General features: G+C 35.6%; 1 protein-coding gene across 1 annotated transcript; it reads right to left on the bottom strand.

Moving 5' to 3' along the window:
* Positions 1–420: 420 nt before the first annotated feature.
* LOC132719502 (ATP-dependent RNA helicase DHX29-like) lies at positions 421–9,822 on the bottom strand (the record flags this gene model as incomplete). Its single annotated transcript, XM_060703273.1, is given in 4 exon segments — positions 421–572; positions 3,678–3,792; positions 4,593–4,844; positions 9,685–9,822. Coding segments are annotated over 4 exon segments (657 nt in total), but the record flags the coding sequence as incomplete, so codon positions are not given.
* Positions 9,823–14,134: the final 4,312 nt, after the last annotated feature.

Raw genomic sequence — 14,134 nt, 5'->3', positions numbered from 1 at the left:
CAACTAAAGTTCTGTAATCTAGCTGGACAACTTCCTAACTTGAAAGAATTCAAAGATCCTCTCGGAATTCCTGTAGGGATTCTAACCCATAGCAGTGAGGAGTAAGTAAGTTTAAAGTCAATGACCATAACCACTCTGCCACAGACGCACCATGAGTCAACAACTACATGTATCTTTAACTCCTTCATATTGAAACTTTAATTCTTTCTATATTCCTTAAAGTAAGCTGACTGGAAAAGTAATTCTAGCCTCAGTTGCCTTGATCAAATTGACCAGAAACCCCACCCATAAAAATTAACAACATAATGCATATATCAGACTATAAGTTAAGTTGCTATAAGAAACAGTAAAATGAGGGACATTGTGAATGGAAGTGGCATAAAACTTGTACAATTATCAAAAGAGAAAGTGTAAGAATACCTCATCCACAATGATATGTGTAACATGCTGTAGTTTAGAATCTAGTTGTAGTTTCCTGAGTAATACGCCAGTCGTGCAGTATGTAAGGCAAGTGTTTGGACCGAGCTTGGATTCGAACCTGATCTGGTAACCACACAACGATTCAGGACTACCTGTAATAAAATATGATACATTGTATATTATCAACAACCTCTTTATGACTGTCAAGACAAAACTTTACAGCAGCCCGACACCAGAGTTACGTTGGTTTTTTTTTTTTTTTTTTATGAAAATTTAAAAATTGTTAAATTTTGCAAAAATGTTGCCCTACCATAAAAAAAAGTGATTAAACACTGCTTTCAAAGAAATAAGCTATAATATGTTAGAATATGCAAAAAATACCTTTACTCACTCTATCACAAACAGGGTAAAAAACCAAGTGATGAAATTAATGCATCAACATTCAAAAGAAAAGTAATCTGGTCAAATAGCCAATAGATAGAATACAACATTAGGTTGAAAAATATTTTATGGACAAGAAACCCGGGACAAATAACCATCTTGAAGGGTGGCACTGAAGATGTAAGTCAATAGTGGACTAACACCATCTAAATGTTAATATTTTCCTTGACAATATGAACAGGAAAAAGCTTACACTGGCCGGCACATAGATTGAGAGGTTAATTGCTGGGAAAACTCCAAAGATATTTAAGAAGGGGGTAAAAGCTATGCAAAGGCTGTACAGACATCAATTTCAATATAACAATTATTATAATGATAGACTGGGAAAGTTATTTTTTAGGGGAAGGTCAGTGGTATTTATTGCCTTTAGAGGCATCTTAGGTCTTTATCCACCAGACTGAGTGACACTGGAATGTTGCCATATGACTTTTACTGTGTTGGTGTGATTACAAAACAAACCAAAAAAGGGACATTCATAATATTCTAGATCTAGACATGGTTTACTATATGGTTAATTAGTTTTTTTGTTGTTGTTTTTTTTAACAGGACACCAAGATTAAGAAATACATGACTACCAGTAATAGCATTTGTTTAGGCTTAATGGGCCTTTAAATTCTATGAAAAAAATGTTTTTAGTTATTTAATCTAAATTTATGCATACAGTATACTTAATGTATGCATAAATACAAATTCATTAACTTGTCAATTAACACAATTTATTATTTATAATCTATCAAATAAAAAACGACATAATTAAATCGATAGAATCACCATGCAGTTATTAGCAAGTATTTCTACAAAGTGTGAAAACTATTAACTTGTCATTAAAACCAAATTTGTAGGAAAATGATGTCAACCCTAATTATTCATTTCCCTTTTAATCAAAGCTGTGAAAAAAAAATGTAGCATATATTCTGGTACATATGGTGTGAGAAAATATAGTAGTAAGAAATATAGCATTTATCATTGGGCTATAATGAAATGTTGATGTTTTTTGCCGGATAAAATTTTAAATTGAATTTAACAAAAAAACTGGTTGTATGTGTAAGAAGTACAATAGAGAAAAGCACCATCTTGGGAGATAAAGGCCAGTGTGTACTTTAAAGGTACAGTTTAACTTTTCATGTATAATAATTTAATGGCACAGCTTAATTTTGACCAAAATATATATCATTAAACAATACAGCCATTTTGGACATAAATGGTGAAATATATCCATGGTACAAAATGGAATATCAGCTATTGAGGTTTTGTTTTTGTTGATCTTTAATGTCATATGCCAACGTTTCAGCTTTACTGGTGGATGCAGTGATTTAAAAAAAAGAACATTGCTGAGAAAACATCACACAAAACTAATTTGGAAGAAATATTCATGACAGAAAAAAAAATGCGATAATATTAGTAAGTGTTCCAAAACGTATAATGGACAAAGAAATGAAAGAAGATTTCCTGGAAGAATTTCAAGTTATTTTATGCAGCTGCGAAGATCAGTTGAATATAATAAAACACTTCATTGTGGAACAGTGCGATCAAATATCTCAATCAATACTCGCAGACTTTGAAAGCATACTTGACATAGCTTTCGATCAAATTCACGACATGAACAAAATCATCGCCAAGGAAACAAGTGTCGTGTTTAACAAATTGATGAAGAAATCATTAAATGACTTCATCACACAAGAAGGGGAACACATTCTTGAAAATTCTGCTTTGCGCTGTGACAAATTAATAGATTTTGTCATTTCCGAGAAAAACAAGATTATGGACTTTGCTGAGAAACATTGCAATGAGATAATATTATATTCCAAGGGTTTAAATACGTCTGTAGACAGCTGTAAGGTTAGAATTTTAAGTGATGAGTACCAACACATTGTAAAAGCAGTGTCTGAAAAGTATGAATTGATTGCTGAGTTTTTACAATCTGCGTGTAGAGAAATGGATCAACTATCATATAGTCAATATACAGATAGTGTAAAACTAGTACAACAAGAATGTTTGCTCCTAAATATTGATAGTAATAAATAAATTAATTGTACTACATTTGATTTATATATTCATTTATTAATACGAAAATATTAATTTTTAGGGATTTCTTGCATATGACAACAATTGACCTTTGATTGTCCTTCAGGTTTCCTTAAACTTATTTCTTTTTGCTGTAATCTATTAAAGCTATCTAAACGTGCTCTTGATAATGTGGCAATATTTCAGCTTTCTTGGTTGCGAAAATAAGTCTGTGTGACCTATAATGTTGTACATGTACATCAAGTTACTATGTATCTGAAATCTTTGCAGTGTAAACTTGATGGGTACCTTCCTCATAAGAGAGAATTCACCCCAGCAGAGTGAGAGACAGCAGTTACTTGTCAGTAGATTTTGAATAAATAATCAAGCACAGAAAAAATAATAATAAGGTCTATTCCCCTAAAAAAAAAAAAAGAGCTGTGTCATGACAACCAACATAGTGCGTTTGCGACCAGCATGGATCCAGACCAGCCTGCGCATACGCTCAGTCTGGTCAGGATCCATGCTGTTCACTATCAGTTTCTCTATTTGTAATAGGGTTGGTAAGCGAACAGCATGGATCCTGATCAGACCACGTGGATGCACAGGCTGGTCTGGATCCATGCTGGTCGCAAACCCATTATGTTGGTTTTGTCATGACACCACTCAAATAGTACATGAAGACAGGTTCTTTTTTAAGTTTGTTAATTGTTACTGCCATACATTGTAACAATGTAATAACTATGAGCATATATATATGTTTGTGCCAAACAAAATATTCAATTGAATACCTACAACAGTTGCCCACCTACCTATTTTGGTTTCTCCCATTTCCTGACTCACTCTGGTGGCCAGACTAATTGCTGATATACGTCTAGGTTCTGTACACACAATGTTACATTTCTCACTACCATATGTCAGACAGTCCTGAAATATAGTTAATATACAAACATGTAATGAAGTTTAGATTACTATATTAGCTAATATATAATCGATATAACATTTACTTTCCAAAATAACTACATGTAATTAGTAACATAACAATCCTTGATGTAAAACCCTAATAAATCTTGCTTAATTTTTATATTCCATGGATTTTCAGCTTTCATGTTTTAAATTGTCCCAGAGATTCAAAAAAAAAAATCTATAAGAAAACGATTTTTAGGCTTTAACTTAGCTTTAACAGTCTAAGACTGATTCCCTAAATTGTCCCCAGAATGGTGGGAATTTCAATATGAGAATAATGGTATAGACAAGCCTGGAGGCTTTCTTCTTCTTTCAGGCATGAACAGGCAACCAAATGTTATCATAAACCTTCTATTAGCTAGCTTCTTTCAGGCATGAACAGGCAACCAAATGTTATCATAAACCTTCTATTAGCTAGCTGTATAGTATCCTTTCAAGAAAGAATAAAAAACCCTTGCCATTTTTCTACCACAGAAGCCTAAACAACCTTCTGAAGCCTATAATGAAAACTTTCTTAAATGAAGATTTTGTTTATTTGTTTGTTTCATTTTACCCCTTTTCCAAACAGTATTTCAGTCATATAGGCGGGTAGTTTCCTAACCATCGTTCCTGGAGAGTTACACCAGTACTAGACTACCTTCTTCCGCGCTAAACTACCAAAGCATCACCTATGGAGGCGGTTTTGTTAAATGAAGATATTGCATGTTCCAGGTTACAGTCTAACCATTAGGTGACTTTTAGATACCTGTACATATTTTTACCTCAAGGATAAAATGTGGAATCTGTGTACTCTTGCCACTTCCTGTCTCCCCGGCAACCAATACAACATTATGTTTCTGTAGAACTTCCTGGATGGAATGTTTATGTTGGTATACTGGGAGCTGTTCACGTGTTTTCAGTAAATCTTTATACATTGATGAGTTTTGATTGGCTGTGTATATCTCCTTCAGGCGATGTGTTGATTGTGAACTTCTACTTGAAGGTTTGCTAGTTTGTGGTGTACTTGAAGTTGCCTAAAATTCATGAGAAATCATACAAGTTGAAGATAATCTTTTACTTCTTATTAGCATGAAAAATGATACATTTGGACCAAACATTTAACACAGGGTACGTTTTAAGGTTTATCATTGATCATGTTAACGGATGTTTTGGCAATCAGGTGTCTTCATCTGGGATGCCAAACTTATTATCTAATGAAATGATATTGTTCCCCTGGCCTTATACATGTATAAAAAACAGCGTTATGCTCCAACTCTTAATCACGTTGCATGAGAGTATCTTGATCAAGAAAGCTGTCATACTTGAAGACTTCTGTATAACAAAAAGGATTTTCTTTCTGCCAGGTTGTATTTGTGCTAGTGAATAGTAAGTAACTCATGTACAGACATAATTATTATAAACATAATGTTCCTTGCCTATCATCAAACAATTTATGAATACTATCACTTATATTTAATTTCATCATACATGTTTGCCCAATGATAAAACACAACTAGATGTTTCAAAGCACAATCCTGCTACTGTCTATATTATCAGCAGGATAAAGTTTTGCCGGATAAACTTATCTCACTCCAGTCATTATGTCACATAGTCAGCGACAAAGAAGAAGCTGTTCTATCAGACTGAAATCATTAAGATATCCAAACAAGAGGGCCATGATGGCCCTAAAGTCGCTCACCTGTATATAGGCCCCCGGAGCGGGGCCAGTTTAAACCCCAGGGCTTTTATTTGAACAAACTTGGTTGACACCCATTAGAAGATGTTTCATGCTAAACATCTAAGGTCTAGCTTGTTGGGTTTTTTAAAAGAAGATTTTTTCTAGTTTTTTTTCTTTACACATATAGTTAAAAACAATGACACACCTGGGGCAGGGCCAGTTTTGACCCCAGGGCTTTTATTTGAACAATCTTTGTAGACACTTACTAGACAATGTTTCATGCTTAATATCTGAACTCTAGCTATTCAGGTTTTTTCAAAGAAAATTTTTAAGTTTTTGCTATACACATATAAGGAAAATCAATGTCCCCTGGGACGGGGCAAATTTTGACCCCAGGGCTTTTATTTGAACAAACTTTGTAGACACTCACTAGAAGATGCTTCGTGCTTAATATCTAAACTCTAGCTATTTGAGTTTTTTCAAAGAAGATTTTGTAAGTTTTTGTCATACACATATAAGGAAAATGAATGACCCCCGGGGCGGGGCCAATTTTGACCCCAGGGCTTTTATTTGAACAAACTTGGAAGACACTCACTAGAAGATCTTTCATGCTTAGTATCTAAACTCTAGCTATTTGTTTTTTTTTTCAAAAAAGATCTTTTAAGGTTTTGTTATAAACATATAAGGAAAATGAATGACCCCCGGGGCGGGGCCAATTTTGACCCCAGGGCTCTTATTTGAACGAACTTGGTAGACATCCATTAGAACATGTTTCATGCTAAATATCTTAGCTCTAGCTCTTTGCATTCTTTAAAAGAAATTTTTTAAAGTTTTTACTATATGCATATAGGGAAAATCAATGACCCCCTGGGGCGGGGCCAATTTTGACTCCAGGGCTTTTATTTGAACAAAAATGGTAGACACCCATTAGAAGATGTTTCATGCTAAATATCTTAGCTCTAGCTCTTTGGATTCTTTAAAAGAAGATTTTTTAAGTTTTTATTATATGCATATAGGGAAAACCAATGACCCCCTGGGGCGGGCCAATTTTGACCCCAGGGTTTTTATTTGAACAAACTTGGTAGACACTCACTAGAAGATGTTTCATGCCAAATATCTAAGCTCTAGCTCTTTGGGTTTTTTAAAAGAAGAATTTTTAAGTTTTTTCTTTTGGTTGCCATGGCAACCAGAGTTCTGCATGGAATGGAATTCTTTGAACAACTTTGTTAAGGCTTCACACAAGGAACATCCCTGTGAAGTTTCATTATGATCTGCCTTATGGTTTCAGAGGAGATGTCGTTTTAAAAGTGTGAACGGACAACGGACAAAGAGTGATCCTAATAGCTCACCCCGAGCATATGCTCAGGTGAGCTAAAAACAATATAAAACCAGCAGGATATATATCGATTATATGATTGATGTCGAGATGGGAGAAGGTTTTCTTGCAGGTTCACTGCGAAAGTGAATTTTGCCTTGCTAAAGCTCTCCAGATAAACCTTCTCCATCCGGACATTAACTAAATATTCTCTATATCTCTTTTAATTTGTCTCTATTTATTTTGTAATCATGTTACATATCAACTGGAAAAAAAAATCGAAATTGGTTACCAGAGCTTCTCTCTGAGACTGACCCTGATTTTACAATTGTTCAATTGTTATTCAATCAGGTTAAATTTGAAACTGTGTTGCTGCTGCCTTTTCCCTGCCTTTACTGTAGATCTATTTGGTATTTAATGACAATATAGCACTAGTTATGTGGAAACCCCAATCATAAACATGTTTTACACAAGCTGAATGTGAAGTGCTATACAACTTTATGAGAATACAATCAAATTTTATAGCAAAATTACTGAGAAACAAGAGGGTCATGATGGCCCTGAAATCGCTCACCTGTATATAGGCCCCTGGGTTTGGCCAATTTTGACCCAAAGGCTTTTATTTGAACAAACTTGGTAGACACCCATTTAAAGATGTTTCATGATAAATATCTAAGCTCTAGCTCTAAGAAGATTTTTTAAGTTTTTACTATACACATATAGGGAAAAACAATGACCCCACTCTGGGCGGGCCAATTTTGTCCCCAGGGCTTTTATTTTAACAAGCAAATTCGTTGAATTTATATCCCCCGCCGAGTACTGGTTATTATTAACACAACAACTGAAGACATAAGGCTTTTATTTATATATTAATCATGGCATAAACAGTAATATTCTTTGAACTTGATAATATTCAGGGCAACGAATAACAGGGCCATAACTTTGTGTTAAATAGTAAAATCTGGAAATGCCAATGAGATGTATGCATACTACATAACTAATCAAGGGCCATAAATCTGAGTTATAAGTATCTGACTGGAACAAGGCGACTATATGCATATCTCCTCTTAGTATCCCATAAAGTTCCATTGAATTCCAGCCAGTAGTAGCAGAGAAGTAGCGAGGAAACAAATATTTTTCTATATGGATACTGCATAACTAATCAAGGGCCATAACTCTGAGTTAAAGTGTCTGACCGGAACAAGCCGACGATATGCGCATCTTCTCTCGGTATTGATGATTCCCATAAAGTTTCGTTGAATTCCAGCCAGTAGTTGCAGAGAAGTAGTGCGGAAACGATTTTTACTCTATATGCAAGTTAAAGTGTCTGACCGGAACAAGCCGACGATATGCGCATCTCCTCTTGATATTGATGATTCCATAAAGTTTCTTTGAATTCCAGTCAGTAGTTGCAGAGAACTACACCGGAAACGATTTTTACTCCATATGCATATTGCATAACTAATCAAGGGCCATAACTCTGAGTTAAAGTGTCTGACCCGAACAAGCCGACGACATGCACATCTCCTCTTGGTATTGAAGGTTCCCATAAAGTGTTGTTGAACTCCAGCCAGTAGTTGCTGAGAAGTAGCGCGGAAACGATTTTTACTCTATATGCATACTACATAACTAAGCAAGGGCCATAACTCTGAGATAAAGTGTCTGACCGGAACAAGCCGACGATATGCGCATCTCCTCTTGATATTGATGATTCCCCTAAATTTTCGTTGAATTCCAGCCAGTAGTTGCAGAGAAGTAGTGCGGAAATGATTTACTCTATATGCATTCTACATAACTTATCAAGGGCCATAACTCTGAGTTTAAGGGTCTGACCGGAACAAGCCCACGATATGCGCATCTCCTCTTGATATTGATGAGTCTCATAAAGTTTCGTTGAATTCCAGCCAGTAGTTGCAGAGAACTACACCGGAAACGATTTTTACTCCATATGCATTTTGCATAACTAATCAAGGGCCATAACTCTGAGTTAAAGTGTCTGACCCGAACAAGCCGATGATATGCGCATCTCCTCTTGGTATTGAAGGTTCCCATAAAGTTTTGTTGAATTCCAGCCAGTAGTTGCAGAGAAGTAGCGCGGAAACGATTTTTACTCTATATGCATACTACATAACTAAGCAAGGGCCATAACTCTGAGTTAAAGTGGTATTAAAGTGTCTGACTGGAACAAGCCTACGATATGCTCATCTCCTCTTGATATTGATGATTCCCCTAAAGTTTCGTTGAATTCCAGCCAGTAGTTGCAGAGAACTACTCCGGAAACAAAATTTTACTCTATATGCATTCTACATAACTTATCAAGGGCCATAACTCTGAGTTAAAGGGTCTGACTGGAACAAGCCGACGATATGCGCATCTCCTCTTGGTATTGATTATTCCCATAAAGTTTCATTGAATTCCAGCCAGTAGTTGCAGAGAACTACTCCGGAAACAAAATTTTACTCTATATGCATTCTACATAACTTATCAAGGGCCATAACTCTGAGTTAAAGGGTCTGACCGGAACAAGCTGACGATATGCGCATCTCCTCTTGATATTGATGATTCCCATAAAGTTTCGTTGAATTCCAGCCAGTAGTTGCAGAGAACTACTCCGGAAACGAAATTCGGACGGACGGATGGAAGGACGGACAACGCCAAAACTATATCCCCCTCACGATGCCATCGGCGGGGGATAACAAACTTGGTAGACACTCACTAGAAGATAATTCATGCTTAATATCTAAACTCTAGATTTTTGAATTTTTTAACAGAAGATTCCACATTTTTTCCTCCTAAAAGATGATGGTATACAAGTCATAGTTCACAAGTACATACAAACTAGGTTTTATTTGTCCACAAAAACTTCATTACAAGAACATACCAGACCCTCGTGCTCTTCAATATCCTCCCAGGAGTCTAAGACACCTTCATCGCTCACTCTAGTTGTATCTGAACTTTGACCTTTAGATCCAGATATCTGAATCTTAGACATCAACTTTGCCAGATACTGGTCTCTTGGCTGAAATGATGCATTGGTTTTTTTTTTTAATATAAAATGTGGATACAAAAATACAATTTATGTAAGGAAGTCACATATACAGTTGACTCTCAATAAGTCAAAATCGCTTTACTCAAAATTCCGTCTTAGTCGAATAATTTCTAAAGTCCTGTCAAATTTCCTTCTTTATCTTTGTATTTTAACTCCGCTTAGGACAAATTTTGACTTACCGAGACTCCTGTTTAGTCGAAAAGAAAATTTGGTCCCGTCAATTAAAGTCCACATATTTTCATCTCAATTAGTCGAAGTGTGAAAACAGCCGACTGATCAAAGGTCGGCGACATCAAGGTGAGATGTTGTCACTCGTGATTTACACATTTCACAGTAATTTTTAATTGCCGGTCATCATGTATTATTAACACGTCGTAAAAGTGTCTTTAATCCGTTTCACGACTTAATTGGTTTTAACAGTTAGATAACTAAATTAAAATTTAATTACATTTCTTTAAAAAAGTTTACTCGTGCCAGTCTGACGGGTGTTAGTCAAATAACAGCCTAGTCAAATAACAGCCTAGGTATTGATGTGTATTATCAACGTAAATGATATTTGTATAATTAATGTTCCGTCATATTGCATACATTAATTTGTACTTCTGTTAAATTTTGAATGATATATTTTTGTTCATTTATAATTTGTAGTTGAAAGTGATTTACCGTCATTTCAATGGTTAAATATTGCAGCATTGCCGCTAACAACAATAAGAAACCTACTTCTTTGCACATTCAATCAGGTACATGTATATACATGTACGAAGTCAACGTAATGGCGGTAGTTCCACGTTACTCGAATTCCGTTTCTCTCGAAGTAAAATACCTAGTCCCTTGGATTTCGAGTTACCGAGAGTCAACTGTATTTGTATTTGATAGATAATTTTGGTCCCTTACTAATGGGCATTAAAAGTGGTTCAAGGTCAGTTGTTTGTTTTTTTCTGCATAGCCTTAGGTCCCAAGCTGATAAATCACTGATTCTTATCTTGTATCATTTTTATCATGTAATATATAAAGTAGGGATGGCAACGAATATCAAAATCAATACTCGAGTACTCAGTCATTTTTCCGATCGAGTACTTGGTTACTCGGATGATTGCCAGTGATCTTCAAATTTTATCACACAATATCAACACCGTCCGCATGCTACTTTCGTTTTCTATTTAAATTCATAGAATTCTGTAGATAGTAAATAGGACTGCACGGGAGACAATTAATTATAATTAAATCAACAACATAACATTTTACAACATTTTAATTAATGCAATATCAAGTTTTAAACATGTATAACAGTTCATATATATTTTTCTTCTTGAAATAATATAGACTGATCGGCGGGAACAAAAGTTTAACCTGGTCTAAATACTAGTTACCTTTATCCTTACATTAATGATAACAATCGGCCCTTTGTTGTTTTCAAAACAGTTACTTCAGCTACACAATTAAAGGTAATTAAATATCATAAGAGGCTGGATGACATAAGCGACACAGGTGCGCATGTCAAACTGTCGATTGCCTCGTTAAATTCATGGTATCATTTTCGCACCGCTGCAAGGATGTTTTGATTGCATTTAACGGGTATTTATGAAGATACATGCACATTTCCGAATTTCTGAACTAATTGGATATACCAATCTTTCTAAATTGCAAAAAAAATAGAAAATACATATTTTTCCGAGTAATCGAATATCAATTTTGTTAACCGATATTCGGACGTTTGATCGAGTACTCGGTTAACCGGTTACTCGTTGCCATCCCTAATATAAAGGATATTTAATGAATGTAGTTTCAGTATTGAATTTATTGAATGAGTTGAATAAAATCATATGAGCCGCGTCACAACAAAACCAACATAACAGGTTTGCGATTAGCATGGATCCAGACCAGCCTGGGCATTCGCGCAGTCTGATCAGGATCCATGCTGTTCGCTATCAGTTTTTTTACTTGTTATAGGGTTGGTAAGGGAACAGCATGGATCCTGATCAGACTGCGCAGATGCGCAGGCTGGTCTGGATCCATGCTGGTCGCAAACCCATTATGTTGGTTTTGTCGTGACGCAGCTCATATTATGAAAGCCTTTGGTGAGTTTATTATCATTTTATACAAGCTCAATAAATTCCGAAATGAAGCTGAAAAAATTTATCATTCTATTTATCACATAACCAAAATAAAAAACAAGAGGGCCATGATGGCCCAGAGGTCGCTCACCTGTATATAGGCCCCCCCCCCAACCCCCCCCCCCCAACGTTGCAGGGCCAATTTAACCAAAGGGCTTTTATTTGCACAATCTTGGTAGACACCCATAAGAAGATATTTCATGCTAAACATCTAAGCTCTAGCTCATTGGGCTTTTTAAAAGAAGATTTTTTTTAAGTTTTTACTATACACATATAGTTAAAAACAATGACACCCCTGGGGCGGGGCCAGTTTTGACCCCAGGGCTTTTATTTGAACAAACTTTGTAGACACTTACTAGAAGATGTTTCATGCTTAATATCTAAACTCTAGCTATTTGGGTTTTTTTTCAAAGAAGATTTTTAAGTTTTTGCTATACACATACAAGAGGGCCATGATGGCCCTGAGGTCGCTCACCTGTATATAGGCCCCCCCCCCCCCAACGTTGCAGGGCCAATTTAAACCAAGGGCTTTTATTTGCACAAACTTGGTAGACACCCATAAGAACATGTTTCATGCTAAACATCTAAGCTCTAGCTCATTGGGCTTTTTAAAAGAAGATTTTTTTAAAGTTTTTACTATACACATATAGTTAAAAACAATGACACCCCTGGGGCGGGCCAGTTTTGACCCCAGGGCTTTTATTTGAACAAACTTTGTAGACACTTACTAGAAGATGTTTCATGCTTAATATCTAAACTCTAGCTATTTGGGTTTTTTCAAAGAAGATTTTAAGTTTTTGCTATACACATATAAAGAAAATCAATGACCCCCGGGGCGGGGCCAATTTTGACCCCAGGTCTTTTATTTGAACAAACTTTGTAGACACTCACTAAAAGATGTTTCATGCTTAATATCTTAACTTTAGCTATTTGGGTTTTTTCAAAGAAGATTTTTTAAGTTTTTGCTATACACATATAAGGAAAATCAATGAACCCGTGGTGGTGCAAATTTTTGACCCCATGGCTTTTTTTTGAACAAACTTGGTAGACACCTATAAGAACATGTTTGATGCTAAATATCTTAGCCATAGCTCTTTGAGTTCTTTAAAAGAAGATTTTTAAGTTTTTTACTATATGCATATAGGGTAAATCAATGACCCCCCCGGGGCGGGGCCAATTTTGACCCCATGGCTTTTATTTGAACAAACTTGGTAGACACTTATTAGAACATGTTTCATGCTAAATATCTTAGCTCTAACTCTTTTGGTTCTTTAAAAGAAGATTTTTTAAGTTTTTACTATATGCATATAGGGAAAATCAATGACCCCCTGGGGCGGGGCCAATTTTGACCCCAGGGCTTTTATTTGAACAAACTTGGTAGACACCTATTAGAACATGTTTGATGCTAAATATCTTAGCCATAGCTCTTTGAGTTCTTTAAAAGATAATTTTTTAAGTTTTTACTATATGCATATAGGGAAAATCAATGACCCCCAGGGGCGGGGCCAATTTTGACCCCAGGGCTTTTATTTGAACAAACTTGGTAGACACCCATTAGAACATGTTTCATTCTAAATATCTTAGCTCTAGCTCATTGGGCTTTTTAAAAGAAGATTTTTTTAAAGTTTTTACTATACACATATAGTTAAAAACAATGACACCCCTGGGGCCGGGACAGTTTTGACCCCAGGGCTTTTATTTGAACAAACTTTGTAGACACTTACTAGAAGATGTTTCATGCTTAATATCTAAACTCTAGCTATTTGGGTTTTTTCAAAGAAGATTTTAAGTTTTTGCTATACACATATAAAGAAAATCAATGACCCCCGGGGCGGGGCCAATTTTGACCCCAGGTCTTTTATTTGAACAAACTTTGTAGACACTCACTAAAAGATGTTTTATGCTTAATATCTTAACTCTAGCTATTTGGGTTTTTTCAAAGAAGATTTTTTAAGTTTTTGCTATACACATATAAGAAAAATCAATGACCCCCTTGGGCGGGGCCAGTTTGACCCCAGGGCTTTTATTTGAACAAACTTGGTAGACACCCATTAGAACATGTTTCATGCTAAATATCTTAGCTCTAGCTCTTTGAGTTCTTTAAAAGATGATTTTTTAAGTTTTTACTATATGCATAGAGGGAAAATCAATGACCCCCTGGGGCGGGG

This window comes from Ruditapes philippinarum, unplaced genomic scaffold (assembly GCF_026571515.1).
Source record: "Ruditapes philippinarum isolate M1 unplaced genomic scaffold, ASM2657151v2 ctg19631_1_1_1_1, whole genome shotgun sequence".
NCBI classification, from domain to species: Eukaryota; Metazoa; Mollusca; class Bivalvia; order Venerida; family Veneridae; genus Ruditapes; species Ruditapes philippinarum.
Note: the sequence above shows the minus strand (reverse complement) of the source record. Positions and strands in the feature narration are given on the sequence as shown.